Source organism: Pholis gunnellus, assembly GCF_910591455.1.
Source record: "Pholis gunnellus genome assembly, chromosome: 22".
Classification (NCBI taxonomy): domain Eukaryota; kingdom Metazoa; phylum Chordata; class Actinopteri; order Perciformes; family Pholidae; genus Pholis; species Pholis gunnellus.
This window is the reverse complement of record NC_136549.1, coordinates 1,424,952-1,445,690: the sequence shown is the minus strand read 5'-3', so window position 1 is coordinate 1,445,690 and position 20,739 is coordinate 1,424,952. Positions and strand designations below refer to the sequence as shown.

General features: G+C 42.0%; 1 protein-coding gene across 2 annotated transcripts in view; it reads right to left on the bottom strand.

Moving 5' to 3' along the window:
• Window positions 1-1,039: 1,039 nt before the first annotated feature.
• The window catches only part of arhgef39 (Rho guanine nucleotide exchange factor (GEF) 39), a gene marked incomplete at its 5' end in the record, with an annotated part of 57,902 nt that continues 38,202 nt past the window's right edge, over window positions 1,040-20,739 (bottom strand). Inside the window, 5 exons of one of the 2 annotated variants that reach the window (XM_079183416.1) lie at window positions 1,040-2,359; window positions 2,508-2,605; window positions 5,368-5,485; window positions 9,602-9,690; window positions 16,845-17,074. In XM_079183416.1, coding sequence (XP_079039542.1) covers window positions 2,320-2,359; window positions 2,508-2,605; window positions 5,368-5,485; window positions 9,602-9,690; window positions 16,845-17,074 — 575 coding nt within the window. In that variant the 3' untranslated portion in view covers window positions 1,040-2,319. The remainder of the gene's footprint in view (window positions 2,360-2,507; window positions 2,606-5,367; window positions 5,486-9,601; window positions 9,691-16,844; window positions 17,075-20,739) is intronic. The other variant, XM_079183417.1, reaches the window with a different exon arrangement.

Sequence of the window (20,739 nt, the reverse complement as noted above, 5' to 3'; positions counted from 1 at the left end):
TCCCTTTAACAGGTGGGCTCTTTAATATAAGGTACATCTATACCAATATTCTAAGCTTATTATATGCATATGACTTTTGTTGATCATGTGTAAATACTGTCTTACCTACAGAAAGCGACCAGTGAAATAACTCTGCTGTTTGTGGTCATGTGGATGTTGTGATCAGGGAGAAACTGGTGCTGTCCAGTGGAACTATGTGGTCTCTGCCTCCATCTGGTGTCAATCAATCAGTACTGCAGTGTGGAGACAGGCGGAGACCGAGTCCGTCTGATTGAAGAGAAACCGTCAGTTTGACAGAATAATACTACTGGAGGAGTAAACAGTGATTCTGTTAAAGATACAAATCAAATCCCTTCAGATATGTGAACGTGCTGAAACCACGCGGATGTGATCTTTCTACCTTCATGAGGTTCGTCTTTCTTTATTCACTCAGGATTGTTACTCATGGAGACTCATGGAGACTCATGGAGACTCATGGAGACGTGCTTCTCCCATCATTCGGCTTCTCTAAGACGGTACTTGTCTTACTGTTTTTCAGATCTTTTGTCATGTTTTGCTTTTACTTTGAACATCTTTATACAAACGGTGTCACTACACAGAAATCCTAAATGACTAACTTTGGACAGAAACTTCTTGATTTAATGAAATCTGAAGTGTCATGAAGACTTCAGATAAACTCTGGAATATATTTTGGCCCAGAACAAGAACTGTGGCTTTTGACCTCATCACTTGTGAGGAAGAGATCTTTTGTTGGGCAGGATGAAGGAGGGGAGTGGTTAGAGCGCCTCGTGTTCAGAGACAGACTGTTAAACACATGAACCGAACTTAAAGACTAAATGATGCTTTTCTGATGAAGGTCTTTGGACCAAACTGTTTTCATTCGTGGGAAACGATGTCCGACAGTGTGCGTTGTTCGTTGATGGTGTGATGAAATACACAATCACTTCTTTAAGAGTTTTATTTGGGAAATTGAAATGATACCCATCTCCATTCATGATTTGTAAACCCAATAAAAGCTTTTGATACTAAAATGGTGTCAAAAATAGCACAATAAAAATGATCTGTACAATACACACTACACTTGAAAATGCTAAATATTGTTAATAAAATGCAGAAGAGAAGCACATATTTGTTGATTGGTTAATAAAAGATATAATGAAGGATAAATAACCTAATAAAAACATATAGAACACGTTAACCAGGTTTTCTTGCCTGGATGCAGATACACGGAAATCATTGGCAGAATACAGTGCAGCTGATTAAATGCACTCATCCCATTAATTATGATAATAATAATAATTGTGTCTAACATGTAAAAGCTATGAGTATCTGTATATCTGGTAAATAAAACAATCAAATCACACATTCCAAGAATTGTACATTTGAACAGATGATCATGTTAGTGTGAGTAAACAGCGGTCACGTGACCCGGTCCAGTCCAGGTCACGTGACCCGGTCCAGTCCAGGTCACGTGGGCCGGACAGCAGCAACAGAAAGGATTGGGGTGAACCCGGATGGAGGACTTAGCAGTGTTGTAATACGGAGTGTACACTGAGCAGTTATCTAGTGCTGCAATGTATGATTCTGTCATTCCAATCAATAGTGTGATCATTAATAAATTAGGGATCAGCTAGCTTAAAGCCAGGGTAGGTAATCTTCTTCTTTTGTTATATTTGTTGAAATTCTCATTATATCCCGACAGAAATCCATAACTGAGCTGCTCAGCGTGGAGCGGCGGGCTGTCAGTGGTTTCTTTCAGCTCGTGCTGCTAAATACGTTCACTGGAAAAGAGACGACGTCACTACGCTGCATCTTCAGTTGGATCATTTTCTAAATCAAGCATACTTTTGCGAGTTTCTCCAGATTACCTACCCTAGCTTTAAAATGTGGAATCTGGATTATATTGACCACTATTATATAAAAATAAGACATTATAAGATAATAATCAAGATAATAGTCCCTTATAACTATTGTTATTTCAAAATGAGACATTCTCTAAAAGTCTATTTATTTCATAATAGTGTTTTTCCCAAATGTGAGGAGACAATAGACATGAAATATAAGTGTCGGTGGAAAGACGACATTAATTCATAAAAAAGGGTGTTTGGCAGCAAACTGCTTACAGTTCAACAGTCATCACATATTTGGTCTTTGAAGCAGCAGATTGAGAGAGTTTCATGTCCAGGATGAGCAGAAGCTGCTGTTAGTAATAATCTAAATCTCCTGACTTGCACAGTAAAAAGTGCTTTTGTGTGTGTTTGGCAAAACTGAGTGAAACACTCGGACAGATGGTGCAGAATCCACCGTCATCTCCATCCATCAGAGGATCACACAGCTGGACGTGGACGCCTCTGCACTGCTGGACACACACATTCAAATCATATTAGACAAGAAACCAACGTATTACTGTAAAGATCAAAGTTAGGTCAAAATAAGCAAAAGACATTTTTGCATGGAAGAGGACTGGAAGCTTGCCAAGAACGATAAAGGAAGTAAAAGGATCCCACCTCTGCTCTGGAGCGTCACACTGCTTCATCCTCTTGGGGGCGCTGCCCCCCCCCTCAACTGGAGGCTTCTGAGCATGCTCACTGGTCTCAGAGCTCACCTGAAGAGATGGACAGAAATATGTGTGACTAAATAAGCATTGTTGGGGTCTGACTCTGACCTCACATGCTGGCCTTCTTTCAACAAGGGGCCTGGTCTGGGTGCTGATAAGGCCAGGCTCCAGGAAGGTGACCACACCTAACAGCTCCAGCCAAACATAAATGTTGGCCCCTCATTGGCCGAAAGGGACCCCCCACCGGGTTTATGACCTGACGACAGGCATCTGATAAAACCAAGCGCCAGTTTCAAATCTGCCCTTTCCGTCCAAGCTCGCTTGGTGCCAGGAGGTCCACGAGGAAACGTTTGCCTCTCAAGAAATCCTATGAGGTCAAAAGTTCAATTCGCTGGACGAACATAGACTGTGTTTTTATATTTTAGTTTTTGGATCCTGCAGTGAGAGAACGGATAACTTCTACGACCCGTTCTCTCACCATTAATGTATAAAGTGGCGGCCAAAGGATGACACTTCCCTTTTTCTTCACGGAAGAGCCCTCCTCTCTGCAGAGACTGAGGCTGAATCACGCTTGGAGCTGCGCAACCGAGTGGAGTTCACCACTCGAAGGACCGATCCGAACAAAAGAAACCTTCTCATAGTAAGAGTTTAACTGGTGTCTGGGCTTAAGTAGGTCATTCAGTGTGTTATTCCTTTAGCTTGTTTTGTTTAAGTTACTGTAGTGTTTAGAACGTGTTATTGTGCAAGCATCGCGGACCGCTGGGTCCCGCTATACTGTGTATTTACTGCTGTAACCGTGTTGCATTAGATCAGTCACTGCTGGTGGATTTGGAGATTATGATTTTATTACTTTAAAGACCAGAACCACGGCGGGCCGAACCCAGATTCGCCCTCCGGGTTCCGGGGTGATAAGAAAGCAATATTCGTAGTTCACCGCGGTGATAAGGATCTGCTTTGTTTTGGGGATTATTTAGTTTTGTTCGGTTTTCTCTTCTTTAAATTGGCCCCGTGAGTAGGAGTAAATGAATAAATTGTAAAATTGCCAATAGGTCTTGTTTCTTCCTTGTTGCTGATAGACTTCAATCATCCAATCCACCAAACAAGAGTCAACAGCAGCAGCAGGATAAGCTGTTTGCATTGGCAGAGAAGATTTGGCACATTTTTCATGGGCACAACCCACATACTCAGCTGTGCTGCTCATCCCACAAATGCATGTTCCTTACAAATGTGGCTCCGTTTAAAAGGGAACTAAACAGGCTTTCCAACGGTATAAGACGTATTGCCAAGAAGCATTGTTACAATAAAGAATTAATCTACCAAACACTAATTTCTGAACTTTTTGTTCGATGTTAAAATATATACATACACTCTCACCGCAGTTTGTTCACTTGACTTTAGGTGTTAGACATAATTGTATGATAGTGTTTGTTGGCTTTTGATATTATTTGATTTGATCGTTTATTATTTGGATTTAATAAACTCTGTTATATTTTAAAGAGCAGTCTTCTGTGATTACTTGTGCATATGTGTGTGATAACAGCTGTATATTGTGGCTTGTGCTGGAATTCAACCTTCACGGTTTGCTCTGATTATAGAACAGGACTTTGACTGTGGACATTCTGAGTGAACACTCATTTTGAGACTCAATTTATAGTTTGGTTATCGGTCTCTGTTTGCAGGGTGGTGCCCCGGTATTATTAGTAATTGTTAAGGAACCTATTGATGTTAATAACTCCATTGATGTTGATGGTTTAGTTTCATATTTGCTGACACCCAAACACGCTCCTCTTCGTTCCCAACAGCATCAATCAAAGAAGGGCTGTGAGTAACCTATTAGTCAAATATTCAGGTCCAGCCCTGAAAATCCAAATGCTTAGTTATTCATTAAGAGTTTAACACTTGAATCTGGTACATCATCATCACATTTGATTGACAGTAGTTGCCTGGCAACACAAGACCAGTTGTCATCACGTCTGATTCAAACGGATGGAACGACATGACGTCATAAACTCTCCGCTGTCCGTCTCTCCTCCTCATTTATCTGCACTCCTTTCCTTTCAGTTCAGTGTGAACCTGTCGTCATCTATGGTGCACGGCGTGCCTCCACGCTAACCACGCCACTGCAAGTGCAACAAAAGCACCGCGAGCTAAAAGCCAATAAGTGTATTTTATTACTGTAATCTGCACAACAGAAGGTTTGTTTTTGATCAAACATTGAGGACCAGCTTGGCTGTAGGGCTGCTGCGATAAGTCGGTGTTATCGATGACGTCAATGACTTCAGAAATAGAAATCGCTGTATGGGTTTCTCTTTTGGGGGAGCTCCGCCAGTTGAAATGAACTTAAATTAAATAGTCAGTTTGATTTTTTTTGAGGAAATTGATTGTTTTGATTAATGGACTAATCAGTAAAATAGTCCATAGATTAATCTCAGCCCTACAGACGTTAGTTTTACTTAACGCGATGCAGAGCTATTTGATTGACAAGCATATACAATGGGTTGATTTGAATAACTTGAATATCATGCCTCCTGAAAAACCAAAACAATGAGCTAAAAGCGACCTAAACATTTTAAATTCAGTACTTCATATTTTATTTTCTGAGATATTACTTCAAGGTTGTGGAAAAGCAAATGGGAACAGATTCCACTCTATCATACACGATCACATCATGAACACGGGGAGGGAATCCTCGCTGTTTTCCTACTCGATGTACCTGAATGAGGGGACTCAGGAAGTTAAAATGGAAGTTTATGCATTTTGAGTGTGTGTGTGTGTGTGTGTGTGTGTGTGTGTGTGTGTGTGTAACTCACCATGTTTCTCTTCCTGCTGCTGCTCGGCGTGTTGTGGCTGTCGGCGGCTGATCGGAGGGGTCTCCGGCACAACTCGTCGTCTCTCTGATGGACTACAGTCTGCTTAGACTGCAGCTTCCTGTGGAGGCGACACAGTCAGTCAACATGTTTCAGGTTCTTCTGTACAGTTACAGTACTCACAAAGACAGCATGCATCTCAGGGGAAAAATAAACATACCAGTGCTCTACTCGCCTTGATCTTAGGCCATCCTGACCATGACAACCCGGTAAGTGCGAGGAGTCTCTCATAGCCAGACCTATCTCCACACAGCATCATGCTGGTACAGGGGAAACGCTCTGGCTTCTTTGTATTTCTTTAAAGCAATCACGAGCGTCTTGGGCGGCGCTAAGCACAGGATGCAGCGACGGAGCTCTTGCATAACAGGAGGAGGAGAATACGCGGCCAGTGGCAGCCTTATCCTCACGGTGTACATGCAGGGAGTCAGACTACTTTAGGAGCAGCGGACGTCAGCCGGCGGCTGGTGTTGCCACGGTTTTGCTCTCTTTGTTAAACGCCTCACATTTGAACAAGCGTAAGGTAAAAACTCAAAGGGCTGTAGAGCGAGGCTTTGGTTTGTCCGTTCTGGGCTGCTGTACATACGGTGCAGCATGGTGGAGTCTGTGTAGATATGAAGGCTAACGAAGACGAGCATTCTTGGTTTCAGGAGATTATACACAAATGAAAACAAAGAATATTATATTCCATTTCTGCTTATAGATCCCCCTAAATCCTCCACACTGGCCCTATAAGAAGAGAAGCGGATGCAGTGAAATGTTGACCTACAGACCACCTTCACAGCGTGTTGCCTAAAACAAACACTCATCGCCAAAATCAAAAAGCACTTTTGGCTACATTTAGCTGCTTCCTTTTGATCGACATATTTTTCCGATGTTATGAAGATTTACATTCACAACATCATGAGTGCATGGTTACATTAAAGTCTGGATCGTTCAACACGGCTGTAACAACGGAGTGACAAATATATCATATTAGTATTTATTAATGTATATAAAATAACATGCATCTTTGCAGACTGTTGCCTGAGGCCATCCTTACCTTAGTTTAGCCAACTGGCATTACCACGGCTTTGCACAATTATTTTTGTTTTGTAAATTTACCACTTAAATCTCAGAGATTATCCAAGTTTTGTTTGTTGTAAATGAACAATTTAATCTCTTTTCTCTCAATATATTCATAGGTCAGAATATTGCTCTCCTATTCCAGCTCTGTATTCTTTTCTTTTGACCTGATGTAGAAGATAAACTCATATCCAGTGCTATGATCTGTGTTCCATAACAAACCAAAAAGGTTTTCATGACAGTTTGCTTTAAAGCTGCTTAACTTTATTTTGTGTTCAAAGAAAATCAGAAAAATGTCCACATGTGACCCGAGGACACATTTGTCTCCAGGACTTTTCTACAGACAACGACATATACACCAGAGTACTTCATAAACTACACAACAATCTGTACAAAATCAACATGATTTCATACGATGATACATTTCCAGCGGAAAATAATACAATGGAAATGACCCTGAGTCCACACTACATATATTATAAATGTATGTCACCGGAGGAGGTGGGGGGTCAGAGGTCACACAGAGTTAAACTCTTTAGCCGTCACTACATCCCTGCTGGTCAACCTCACTGCTCACTTACTGTCACCAGGCATCGATCTGCACACTAATTAAGTCCCTTGGCTAGGACGTGTGTGTGTGTGTGTGTGTGTGTGTGTGTGTGTGTGTGTGTGTGTGTGTGTGTGTGTGTGTGTGTGTGTGTGTGTGTGTGTGTGTGTGTGTGTGTGTGTGTGTGTGTGTGTGTGTGTGTGTGTGTGTGTGTGTCGGTATCAATACGATTTTTTTAACAAAAGGAGAAAAAAAAACTTCAATCAAGAGAGAAACAGTAGAAACTTTCTTGAAGTTCTCTGCAGTCACAGACAGAAAGGAGCTGGTAGTTATGTGAAGACGAGTGTGTGTGTGTGTGTGTGTGTGTGTGTGTGTGTGTGTGTTTAAAGGGAGTATTTTGCTTGGAAACAATGGCTACCAATCTGATACGACTTTACCACACAAAATAATACATTTTTTACAATCATTAAGAACATTCGATAGATTCAGAGATGTCAGTCCAGGCAGTGTGTATCTCTGTTAAATCAATAATTTAGGTTATGTGTAGACACACACACACACACACACACACACACACACACACACACACACACACACACACACGGCTCTCCTCCCCAGTGGTGTGAGTGCTGCTGACCCCTGGTCCTCTCAGCCTGTCCTCTCCTCAGTCCTCCACCACAGCTAATTACACTCCCTGGAGTTTAGAGCCTGCAGCCCCCCCCAATCTGCTGGGTGGTCCGAGCTCTTTGACAGCCCCCCCTCTCCTCTCTGACAAAGTGATTAACTAATTAGCCTGGCCGGGGTCGGGGCCTTGAGCGGAGCTGACCCGGACCCTCCTGGCGGGCCTACTGAGGTCTGGCTGATCAATGAGACAGACGGGCCTGAGGTACAGTATCAGCCTGTGTCAGAGTTTTACTGACAGTCATTCTTTACCCACTGAGAGTTCGGACAATGAAACTCCTCCACACACCGAGCCCACAATCTATTCCTCCTATTAATGACACACACAGTTCACTGCTTTCAATAAGATAATGAGAAACAGGAAGTGTGAAATACAACACACACTCATGTATTTACTTTTTGTGGATGCATTTTCTGTGTCATAATGAAATCAAAAACATGTTCGGATACTAAAACATAAAGAATACTTCTTTAGTCTTTTCTTTTTAGCCCCTCTGGGTCGCACGGTTCAACAAATAATACAAAAACTGTGCACATGTTTTTGTATTCCGTGCCCTCGGATTCACGATCCCTTCAACAACATCCACAACCTGCTACCGGGCCAGGCTGGTCTCATCCAGTATTAGCTATACCTACCAAAAATATGTAGATATCCCAAAAAATGATTTTGTATGTTTTCCACATAATCTTGAACGAGGAAGTAGATGGGTCCATCAAACAACCATCTTTCAGCCAGGAGGCCGCGTCGATGTTTTTGTCACGTAACCTGCGTTCTTCAGTAACAGCACCTACGTAGCGGAGGAGCCGGGGGTCCAATCCTCGTTCTCATTGGAAGATGTAACGCTCTTCCTCTGAGCCAAAGCCAGGCTGTCCTATCCACACACACTTTTATATCTGAACACAACTTTGATGTCATTATCATTACTCAATTAGCCATAATTGAATCTGAAAGCATGGGTTACAAATCTGTTCAGGGTTGTTTGTCTTCTACCATGTCTGCACATTTCAAATATTCCATATAAACTGAGCACAACAAGTAAGAACATTTGTGTTTGGTAGATTAATTCTTTGTTGTAACAATGCTTCTTATACCGTTGGAAAGCCTTCTCTGCTGCTCATCCCACAAATGCATGTTCCTTACAAAAGCGGCACCATTTAAAAGGGAAATAAACAGGCTTTCCAACGGTATAAGACTTATTGCCAAGAAGCATTGTTACAACAGAGAATTAATCTATTTCCATTCACACACATTCACACACTGATGACAGGAGCTACCATGCAAGGTGCCACCTGTCCATCAGGACTATCTAACGTTCACACACCGCAGGCACAGCTGCGGGAGCAACTTGGGGTTAAGGGTCTTGCCCAAGGACACATGGACATGGACTAGTGGAGCCGGGTATCGAACCGCCGATCCTCTGATTGAAGGTCGACTCTGCTCTACCACTGAGACACAGTCGTGCTGGAGGTCTCAAAAAGTCTAAACCGATAAACAAGATTTTCGCAGAATCCATGCCGTGTCACACTTTTAGTCCAAACTAGATATTTGTTAAAAGTTTTAAAACTAAAATAACTCTAACTGTATATCAGGCTGGATTTCAGGGTAAATGATGCAGACATAAAATACATGTTGCGTTTGAATACATCACTCAGAATCAGCCTTTAATACAGAACATAAAGTGCTGCAATGAGCTACTAGCACACAGAGTGGACCCACTGGAGTGTTAGACCTGGGGAGGTTGTGGGTTAAGACGGTAGGTTGGGTCTTGGGTTGGGGTTAGGCAATGAGTAGTAATGGTTAAGATTAGGGTAAGAGGCATTATGTCAGTATGTGGGCGAGGGTGCTCACAAGTATACACATAAAACACATGTGCAGCAGGTACGTACCCGATAGCTGAGCTCAGGCTTTGGTACCAGTCATTGAGATCCTCCTGGTTGCAAGACATCAGCAGGAGTTTGGCTTTGGGGAAGTTTAACTGAGGAAGAGGAGGAAGAGGAGAGGTAAGACTGATGGGGTTCCCTTTCAAGGACCCCTAATCAGGACTGGGCAATATGGCCAAAATCTTCTATCGTGATATAAGCAGTTTATCCATTAGGATATACATCTCAATGTGGCATCTGCTCATTCAATGAATAGACTGTATGAAATAACCACATGGTGTAGCCTATTTTCTCATTTTATTAAGAACTTTAGTGAAAATGATATTAGTATGTGATTGTTATTAATCTAGACAGCTAAACAGCAACATCTCTCAATGTTTAATAGTTTGTGCATATTCACTTCCTAAACTAAAACTACAGGCACAGTCAACACATTGTCCTTTATTGAAATATGTTTTCATACTTTACTATTCGTCAATAAACCACATCATTTAAACCCCTCACCCCACCTAGATCACTCAGGACCTCTGAGCAGTGACTCCCGGTGGCCCCTCTGGCTCCACAGAACCTCAGGGGCCACCGTGCCTTCTCTGTTGCGGGCCCCAGACTGACAAACCGCCCCACTCATCAGATCTGCCCCCTGTGCTGAGTCGTTGAAAACACAGCTCAAGACCCCCCCCCCCCCCCCCCTTCTTTGGCTTTGAAATGTACTTGATCTGCAGCTACTAACACGTTGTGCATTGTGCTCCTCATTGATTCCATCTCCACTATGCATATGCATGTTTTTGTTGAAGAAATGAACATGATGAAAATTGTCACGTATCAACACATATCAGAGCTACTTTATGTCAAAAGCTTCAGAAAACAAATTGGGCGTCAAGTTACATTACGCAGAAGGTTATCCACAGAATACTGTCACAATGAATCTCATTAAACACAACTAAGTTCTATGACTTTTCTGTAACTTTCAATGATTTGACGAACTCCATCAGGACTCTTCAGGCCTGGAATATGAGATTTAGAAATTCCATGACTTTGCAGATTAGTTTGTGCGTGGATGGCTGTTATCCCTGTGTCCCTGTCACACTGACATTAGCAGCACAGCTCAGACTTCATCATTCATATCACTGAGACTTTAGTGTGATACCTCTACTTGTTCAGCTGTAGCGTTCAGGGCTCTGTGCTGCCATATTGCTCGCTCATATTTCTACTTCTACCTGCATCCTGCAGTAACAGGTTTGGTTTGGTCTACTACTCAGACACCAGAGTTCTCCTCTGAAGAAATCATGTAGCAAGTTATCTTCAACAACCAGAGACAACAGGCTTTCTGTGTTTAAGAGTCAATGTGGAAGATCTGGTCACATGCGCATACAAATGCAAACAAACAGGGGGCAGCATTTCACATCTAAATAAACAAATCAAATATTTGAGAACCCCCCCCCCCCCCCCCCCCCCCCCGTTACACAGGCCAGACCCTGTGGTGTGCTCTGCTAACTGACGGTCCGTCTCCAGAGCCGCCGTGCACTCTGATCCCAGAGAAGTAGTTTGGTAGCAGGCAGGACGTTGTTTTCTCTTTTCTGCCATTCTGGATTTGATCCAATAAACAAAGAATGTAGACGTCACAGAAGCCGTACCTTCAACGTGACAAGCTCTCTGGGCCGCTCTACTTCTTTGTCCCCTCATGTTGGACTGAGGACAGACTGGAAGCTACAGCGACTCTCTATCTCCTCTCGAGGCACAAGTGGTGTTACAAGACAGGATGGGCCGGGGCTCGCTGATTAGATATCTCTGCAACGCAATACAGAGATGTCTTTGACATCCTCACATTCAGTTGTTAGTTCAATTGTTGAATGATTTAAACAAAAGGTCTGGCCCGGTCTTACACATGTCCAGGAGAAATTGAAGTTCTCCAGAACATTCTTCAGAAGCTGCACCGTGATTTGGTTTCACAATAAAAGACTGTAGATTTATCAGCATTTGGTTGGATGTTAGTATCTTCACCATCTGTCAATCATCACAGTCCTCTCTAAAGCAGGGCCTGAAACCGCAGTAACATTGTAAAACCAGTAGAGGGCAGGCCAAAGCAAGCAAAAAGCTCTCGTCTCTACCAGCTCTCCATACAGCTGCTCCTCACAGGCCTCCAACGCCCTCAAACACTGAAATGTGAAGGTAAAGAAAACAGGGAAATGTCTAGCAAAGCAACAGAATCTGTCACATTTACAGGAAAAACAACACGGACGTGTTCTCGGGACTCCTTTACAGAGTGACAGGGTCCTCTTCCTTTGAGTAAACAGTAATTACCAACTCTCTCATTCGCGTCGCTGAAGCCAGCCTCAGATTGTACTTGTCAAACAAACCAAAAGGAGTTGTGCGAGCCCAAACAAAAGGGGCTTTTACGGCGGCATAATTACACTGGGAAAGCTATTACAGGGGCTCAGAATTAGGCCTGCAGCATATTAAATGACCCTTCACATTTACCTGCGGCTGCAGCCTCTACACAGGAAGCTAGCCTGTTGAGAGGTGACATATCGATTATTTCCATGCGTATTTGGACAGAACTTAACACTGGTACAGAGGAGTGTATAGCTCATCAAACATAATGATGTTTCTACTAATTATACTTTAAATAGATTAAGATGTCACACGTACCATCATCAAAAGTATTATCTAATTACAGAGTTCAGCGGGTAGGGCCGAACTGAGTGCCGCACAATAGTAGGCACTCGCCACTTGGGGGACGGCGGGTGATTTATGCACAAATAGATTCCACTTCTATTGCAACGCGGTAATTAGGGATTTGTCAGGAAATCTGACCCTCTTAGGTAGAAATTACTTTGTATAATAAGAGACGGCGGAGCACGGAGCATCATCGCCGCACATAATTTAGCTTGATTATTTATACATCAAAGGGAATCTGTCAGAGATGTGAGAAAATATTCAAGCAGCAAGGGGGATATTAGCGGGAAGAAGACTGCAGACGGAGGGAGGGAGAAAATAAGGAAGGTCGACAGATGGAGGGAGAGAAGACAGAAGATGAAAAATGTGGGGTGAGCCACAAATAAAAGCTAGCTCTCTACAAACATGTGTGACCAAGAAAAAGAAAAAAAACACACGGGAAATTTTAATAAAAGGTATCCCCCCCTCCCCCCTTCAAACTTTGCATATAGATTGCCATGGCATTTACAGCTGTCAAATTTAATTTGCCTTTAATTCTTCATGGCCCTGGACGAGGAGGGCCCTGGAGTGCTGACAGCCCTTTTCCTTGAGCTCAGGTAGGGGCCCGGGATCAATAATGTGTCCTTATGAGAAATTACGTGTAATGCTATTGAGTATGCATTTGGGCCTCGGCGGGATAAGAGGCTAATGAAATGCCATTTCTGCCGTTAGATAACGCGCGGCGGGCTCGGCGACAGGCTTGAGGAAGATGTATTTACTGGAGGGCCGGAAGAGATGGATCTGCAGCCTAATCTGATCCAGCAACTGAGAGATTCTGTTACAGCAGGCAGCCATCACCCCGCACGCACACGCACACACACACACACCAAATAATACAGCTTGGAATAATCTCCCCGTCTGCAGCCTTTTCATTAGTCCCTTGAAGGATGCCTTTAATTCACACTGCCTTCAACAAATGAAGTCACACAGAGCTGGTCATGACGACACGTCACCAGGTCCTAAATCCTTTGTTAGTTCTCTAGACTCTACCGAATGCTAGAGGAGCCTATTGGCTGATTATTAGGCAGCTAAAGCAGCTACATTGACACCAACCAGTTATCAGCTTTTATATTAGAAATGAAATTACAATACATTTCATGGTGCTGACCAACGTGTGTGTGTGTGTGTGTGTGTGTGTGTGTGTGTGTGTGTGTGTGTGTGTGTGTGTGTGTCTGCAGTGCTGAATGCTGTCAAGTCTCAAAAACTGTTTCATCAATTAGTCAATCAACAGGAAATGGTACATGCATATCCTCGTCAGTGAACGGAATATCATAAACAAATAGGAAACAAAACATACGAAGTTGGTCCAAAAATTTAAAATGTAAATGTCACGATGTCATCTTGAGCTCTGGAAAAATGTAATGTGACATTTTATAGCTGAAGGATTCATTATTAATTGCAAAAATAATAGATGATCAATCTATTCATTCATTAAAAAACAATTGTTGGTTGCAGCCTCATTTCCAGTATGGCTGCTTATGTTTAGACAGCATTTACAATGATGGAACTTTGGCTTCTTTTGTGAAATTAATTTGAGAAAAGTACATTTATATATAGTTTTGAGACTGAGTCAGTGTTAATTGAAATATAGCAGGTGATTTGTGATGAATTGAACCTTTTTTTAATTCTTAAGGGATTACAAAAACAAAACACAATTTCATGGCTGCAACTATAGATTTCTTTAATCATTTAGTATCAAAACTTACTTCGTTTTAAAATTAGAGCTGCAACAAGCAGTTAATCAATTATTTGATTGATAGACAGAAAGTTAATTGGCAACAATTCTGATCATTTGTTAATTATTACAGCAAATATTCTCTGGTTTCATCCTGTGAAGGTCTTCTCTGTTTCACATCAAAGTCAACTGAATATCTGTGTAGATGTCGTCATAGTTTGTAAGAACTGATGTTTTACTTTTTGGACATTTAATAGACCAAAGGATTGTTGGATTATTTGAACGATTAATACATTTGACGATTTATTAATTAAAATAATATAATCATGAAGTGCAGCCCTTTCTTTGACCAATAGCTAAACAACATATCAACGCTTTAGTGTTCCAGCTTCTTAAATGTGCTACACTTCTCAGTTTGATATCTTTGATGCGTTAAAGTTATAAATAATAATAATAATAGATGAAAAATCAGTTGAATTATAATCTGGTTTTATTAGGTCACTCAGCGTCTCAGTAGCGTACAGTGCTGGTGCTTTAATGTCAAAAGGTTTTGTGTGAGGAATCAAACCTCTGCACCGCCACTGAGCATCACGGGGAAGCACATTAGCAGCACAACATAAAGAGCTCCTTCTGCCCAAATGAATATTGATACCATGCAGCAGTGGCACTAAACACTCGCTGCATAAACGCTTCCGTTACTCACTCAATGACGCGCAACTCATTCCTTTGAATGTTTCATGACAGCAGCTACATCATTTAGACACAATTTGTCAGCCGGCAGCTGTACCGAGACCTGGGAGACGGATCAGACTGAGAGCAGAGACGCGTTACAAGTTCAACTTCTGGGCTACTTCGACAAGGATGTGAAGGGATGAGGGAGGAGGAGAGCAGAGAGAACACGAGTCTGCTCCGACAATCACCACTAAATGACATTTTAATTCAGGGAACCTCTGTGTGGCACATTATACAACAGCAAGCGGCACGGACATAAGTAAGACAAATCAGAGCAACATGCATCGGAAGTGGAAATGAAATAATGCCTCTGCTAAGGACTCACTCATGTGTGTATTCAAATCAATGAACAGATGTCTCCCCACCTGCTGCCCAACAAACACTCGGAGCATGTTCAACTTTTCCCAATGCTTTTTAACACTTACACATGAAAAATGAATAATCCGGTGTCTGTATGATGTATCATAATGTCTGATATGTGCAAAACAACAGCCATGGCTTGATACATCTGCCGTTAACCTGACGAATACAAACATGGGAACATATCCTCATGTTAGAGGTCTCAGTGCTGACTTTCTTTATTGAGTTATGTTTAATATTGGAGAGACACAAATCGCATTCTGTGCACTACATACCCAGTATGCACCATTCGACATCCTTCAGTGTGACTAAGCTGTCGTATGAATCTTTTGGGATGCGCTGAACTGTAATAACCCCGCCACTTCCTGAAAGCCTCCTTGCCGGTTGGAGATACGTAACCATGGTAACCCGTGCCAACCTCATGTGATGATGATGATGATGATGATGATGATGATGATGATGATGAAGATGATGATGTGTGAGAATCATAAAGTCTGAACTAATTAAAAAAAAAAATGACAATACTATTCGTTTCATATTTAGGTTTCCGAAATACAAAAGAATCTCACAGTGTTTTAGCAATAAATAGCAAGTTAGTCGCAGTCAAAGACTAATTTCCTGCCCTGGTGGGACAAAAATTAAATAATATTCTGAAGTATACGCTGCATTGAAGTCTATTTCAATACAATATGTACATAGCTATGGAGGACAGAATATGACTTAAGTATAAATAAATGCATTGATAAATGTATGAATAAATACAGGAATAAATAAATAAATGCTGAAATAAATGTTTGACTACAGAAATAAATAAATAAAATAATAAATAAAAGCTGAAATAAATACTGAAATAAATGAATAAAAGTATAAATAAATAAATAAATGCTGAAATAAATAAATTAATCTAAAGATAAATAAATAAAAGTTGATAATCAAACAGGACATAAAGAGATACATATCATATATTTATTTCTATATTTCTGTCCAACTACATTTATTCATTTATTTATTTATGTCTAAAGCAGGATTGGTCACAGCAGTGTGATGGCTTCTGGTCTATTACTGCTGCCTTGCACAGTAACGCTGAAGTTGGCGAGCCCAGTGTTTCCAAATTGACAACTTTCTCGCTAAATCTGGCGACTTTCCAAATCCCCTTGGCGACTTTCTTTGTCAAAAGTAACTAGCGGCAGATCTAGTGACTTTTTCTGCTGTTATTGAAGACTTTGCTGGTGTTTGGAGACTGACGTGAAAGCACGTACGTTCAACAGTTACTGTCCTCAACGAGCAGCGGGTGCTGCCGTGAGCATTTCTGTATTTAAACATTTATTTATGCATTTATCTATTTATTCCTGTGTTTATATATTTATTAATGCATTTACTTATTTATTTATACTTAAGACATTTTTCGTCCTCCATACATAGCACGTGCACATTGAAAGAGTTATTGGTGACGGAAATAGAAAGAGAGGCTGGACAAAATACACGGTCCTCATTCTATTATATTCTTGAATTCAGTATTGGAATAAATCTTTGCACAAAACAAGACCTCTATCTCTTGTATTTAGATAGATTTGAGTGTAAACCTATCCTATCCTCATTTTGGAAAATATATTATGGATATAGAATGAAAGCTTTCCTCCTGTTTCTCTTGTAAGTAAGTCAGTTTGCTGCTTGCTGTTTTCCCCTCTGACTGAGCTGAACTCCATCTTAAACAATATTCCTGAAACCACACGACCCCGCTACTTTGTCACGTAGTCTGACACTCACGCTGAGCAGGCCTCCCTGGCTCCTGGTGTGGCCAAACACCTTCTCCACAGTGCAGTCCTGCAGGGGGAATGCGCGCTGGCCGGCAAACTTGTCTCTGTTGGTGAATTGCAGCGGGCTGCAGTGCTTGGCCTGCAGCAGCATGTCAGAGAACAGGAAGAACATCTTGGGCGTAGCGTCCGCCCCTTTAGGAGGAACCACCTTGAGCCAGCCCTCGCGGATGTACCACCTCCCTGTGATAGGAAACAGAGACAATCATTATCTGATCTCACATATAACAGACACAAAGAGTCCCTTTATGGCCATTTGAAGTTTGCAAACCACTCGACTGTAGATGATGGGGCTCGAGAGAATTTCGTCAATCAGAATCAGTTTTGAATCTGCTCATCAAATCGTTTTAGGTGGTTTGTAAGATGAACCGTCTTTGTTAAAAAATGTGTATTGTTTTTATTTCACTCAGTATCAAAGTGAAACCACAGAGATGCTACTGTGCTGGAAGGGTTGTCGCCTTTTTGCTTTTTGCTCTTTACCGGTGAGATGTGCTACAGCTGTATATTAATTCTATATTACCATCCAGCAAATCTTAAGATAAATTGCTGATTTTATTTAGCTAATTTAATAGTCTGCCTCCAAAGAACGACAGCCGTCCAGCCGCTGCTCAGCTGTCAGAGAGTGACGGTGGGGAACATCTTAGTGAATGAAGGCTTTATTTTGAATTTGTGATTGTTGGAACAGTGCAATAACTAAACAAGATGGTTTTTGGTGAGTTTAATCGTGTTGCTGTCAACTGCAGTGTGTTTTACCATAAATAAACAAGGCAGCTCAAGCCGCCGTAACACACACACCTGCGGAGTGAACGGGGGAACAGGACAGACAATTGTTGCTCTGCTACAGGTCCCAGTAACACCGACGCCCAGCGCGAATAAAATAACAATCTATTACTTTAACATGGACGCTACAATCAGAATCCAGTTTGATGCCAAGTAGGTTTCCGGGTACAAGGAATTTGATTTGGTTCGGTAGTGCATAACATAACCATAGTAAGAGAAAATTAAACTAAAAGTAATTAGAAAAATTAGGAAACAAATACAAAATAGTCCAAAATATGAAAAAACTATGGAACAAATGTAGATTGTATCTGAATTAACATGAAAGCTGTAAAGGAGAGAATTACAATGAAAATATGAAAAGGGTACATTAAAAAAGGTACAATATAGAGTTTTTTAGAAGTGGTAGTTTTTTTGGTAGAAATGTGCAACGGTTCACAGTATTAAATACAAGACTTTTTAATGTACAGAGTTATTGTCCGAAAGAGGTTTAAGGATATAGAGAGATGTGAAGACATTAATGTAACATGTAGTGTTTAGATAAATATCTAAACAGAGTACCCCTCTGCACATTTTGGTTGACTTTGAAGTGAAAGTGTATATATACAGTCTGCCGTGTCAGTCTTGTTAACAATTGTGTCGCCGAGTTAGCACATTTGTAACAATAACCAGTTTTCTTGCAGTTGCCTATCGTGACAGAAAGAAGCTAAAGAGACAATCGAAGAGGTTGTAAATGAAACATTTGATAAGGGACCTTGGAACTGGATCCAAAATGGAATTGGCTGTCAGATCACCTCCCTACAGCCGGCTATTAAGTCCTATTTTGGCAACTGTCAGTGATTGGGTCTCCATCTCTTTTCTATTAATTCTTCACACAACTACGTCCGTCACTTTCCATGTGAACAACCAAATGCAACACCATGAATGCCTTTGAGGAGAGCCTGTTATCCCCATCCCTCTCTGTGACAGCAGGCTTGTCTCCCTGCCTTCACGCCGAAACACTTTTGCCAAAACAAAGTTGAGCTTCACTCCATGCTGTGCCTGCATCATGAGTAGACACAGACGGCGCTGTTAAAGCTGCTGTTGCTCTGCTAACTTGCTTCTCATGCTAAACCTTCTGTGTAGACACAGTGTAAGTCAAAGCATTTCAAAAGTTTGGGAAGGATTGTTGGACGTGTTGACATTTTTTATGTCCAAAGCTGCTTCAAGGAACTTTCATTTTGTGTCGACTTTGGCGGCCCCTGTGGACGGAAGTGGTAGTGTTTTGGAGCACCAGAGACCCTTTAAAAAACAAAATTTTTACTGCAGCAGGCGGCTGACAGTCTGCCCTGATCAGTCCTGGTTCTCCCGTGCCTCCCTGACCTCCAGGGGGCCCACCAATACGTCCTGGGTCTCCAGGAGCATGGTGTCCGTGTTGGCTCCCAGAGAGAAGAAGCTCTGCTCCTGGAGGAGGAGGAGACACTGAATCTGGGTGCTGAGTTCTCTTCCTCCCTCCGGAGCTCCGACTGCAGGTTGGAAGTTGGTAGCAAAGCCTGAACCTGGTCTGTCCACGGTGGACCGATCTCTGCTGGAGGATCTGGGTCTGTCCACGGTGGACCGGTCTCTGCTGGAGGATCTGGGTCTGTCCACGGTGGACCGGTCTCTGCTGGAGGATCTGGGTCTGTCCACGGTGGACCGGTCTCTGCTGGAGTCTGAGCTGAAGGAGTTTCTGGTGAACCTCCATGATTGCATCTGCTCTCATCAGAATCAGACCCGGTGGCACCGATGACGATCATTAAGAAGAACTAAATAGAAATAGAAAATCTTCTTGCTGATAGTCTCATTTACTAGGTAGGTCATATAGAGGCATCATTATTACATTGAGACTGTTTCATAACCAGTTAAAAGTTCCTCAACTTCAACCAAAACCACTATCTTTCCCGAACCTTAGCCAAAGTGTTTCTGAAGCCTTAAACCTTACCATGTGTCGAATGGGAACCACAGATGTTCCTAACGACTAATTTCCCTGACATTTAAACACAGATTTAATCTCTGACTAGTTGACTAAACTAAAAGTAAGACAGTCAAAATGTAGCACAATTTAATCTAAACGGTTGAAAACTGTCAGGAAAAACACTGCGTGTATTAAATGAGAAATCACTAATCCCATTCTTCACGAGTCAAATCATATTTTAAATACCACTGAAACCAATATGACCCCAGTCTCCGCTCCGGTTGCCCAGCTAGGAATGCGGCTCACAAAACCGGTGTGTGGTGTAATATCTGATGAAACGCCAGCGGGGACTGTGGTATCAGATGAGTCGTGGTTTTTGGCATCACTTATCCCACGAAGCGTTAGCCCGCTTCATTGATTCATAGCGCGCTAGATCACTAGCTCTAGCCATTTGCATATGTGCTAGCTGGTAAGCAGTGTGCTGCTGGCCAATCCAGTCGATAAGGATGTCCATGACTGACTGATGAACCCAGCCACTATTCAGGAAAGAGGAGGTTATTGGTAAATGGAATTGTATTTATCGTGTATTTATCAAATCCCTACACGTACAATTCATGTCAACATTCATACACTGATGGCAGAGGCTGCAATACAGGGTGCCACCCCACAAACTGAGGTCCAGACAACACCGAGACACCTGCAAAAAACATGGCGTGTGCTCCTCCCCTGCACCACGCGACTCAGTGCCAGGCGCGGAGTCTCATTGCTTGTCAAAGTCACACTTGGCCCAGGCAGCCAATCAAATCGAGCAAGAGGCGGGCTTTACTAATTTTACCACTACTTCCTGTTTTGAAGCCGGTAGATGTGTTAGGAATGGACAAAGGCAGACGAAGGGGGATATTAGCAGTTTTTAATCAGGGAAGCCTGAATTCACGTGCTGTGAGTGTTGCTGACTTGTTGACTTTCTTGCTAGATTTAGCAACTTTTAGAGCTAATGCTGCAAGCTTTGTTCATGGGAAAAGGGTTGGCAATTGGATTTTTTTTTAATCTAGCGTACTCATGCTATGATCCCTCTCTAGAGAAAAAAATGGAGGTCCTGAATTTTGCACACTTGTATTGCAATCTACATGTTATGCCT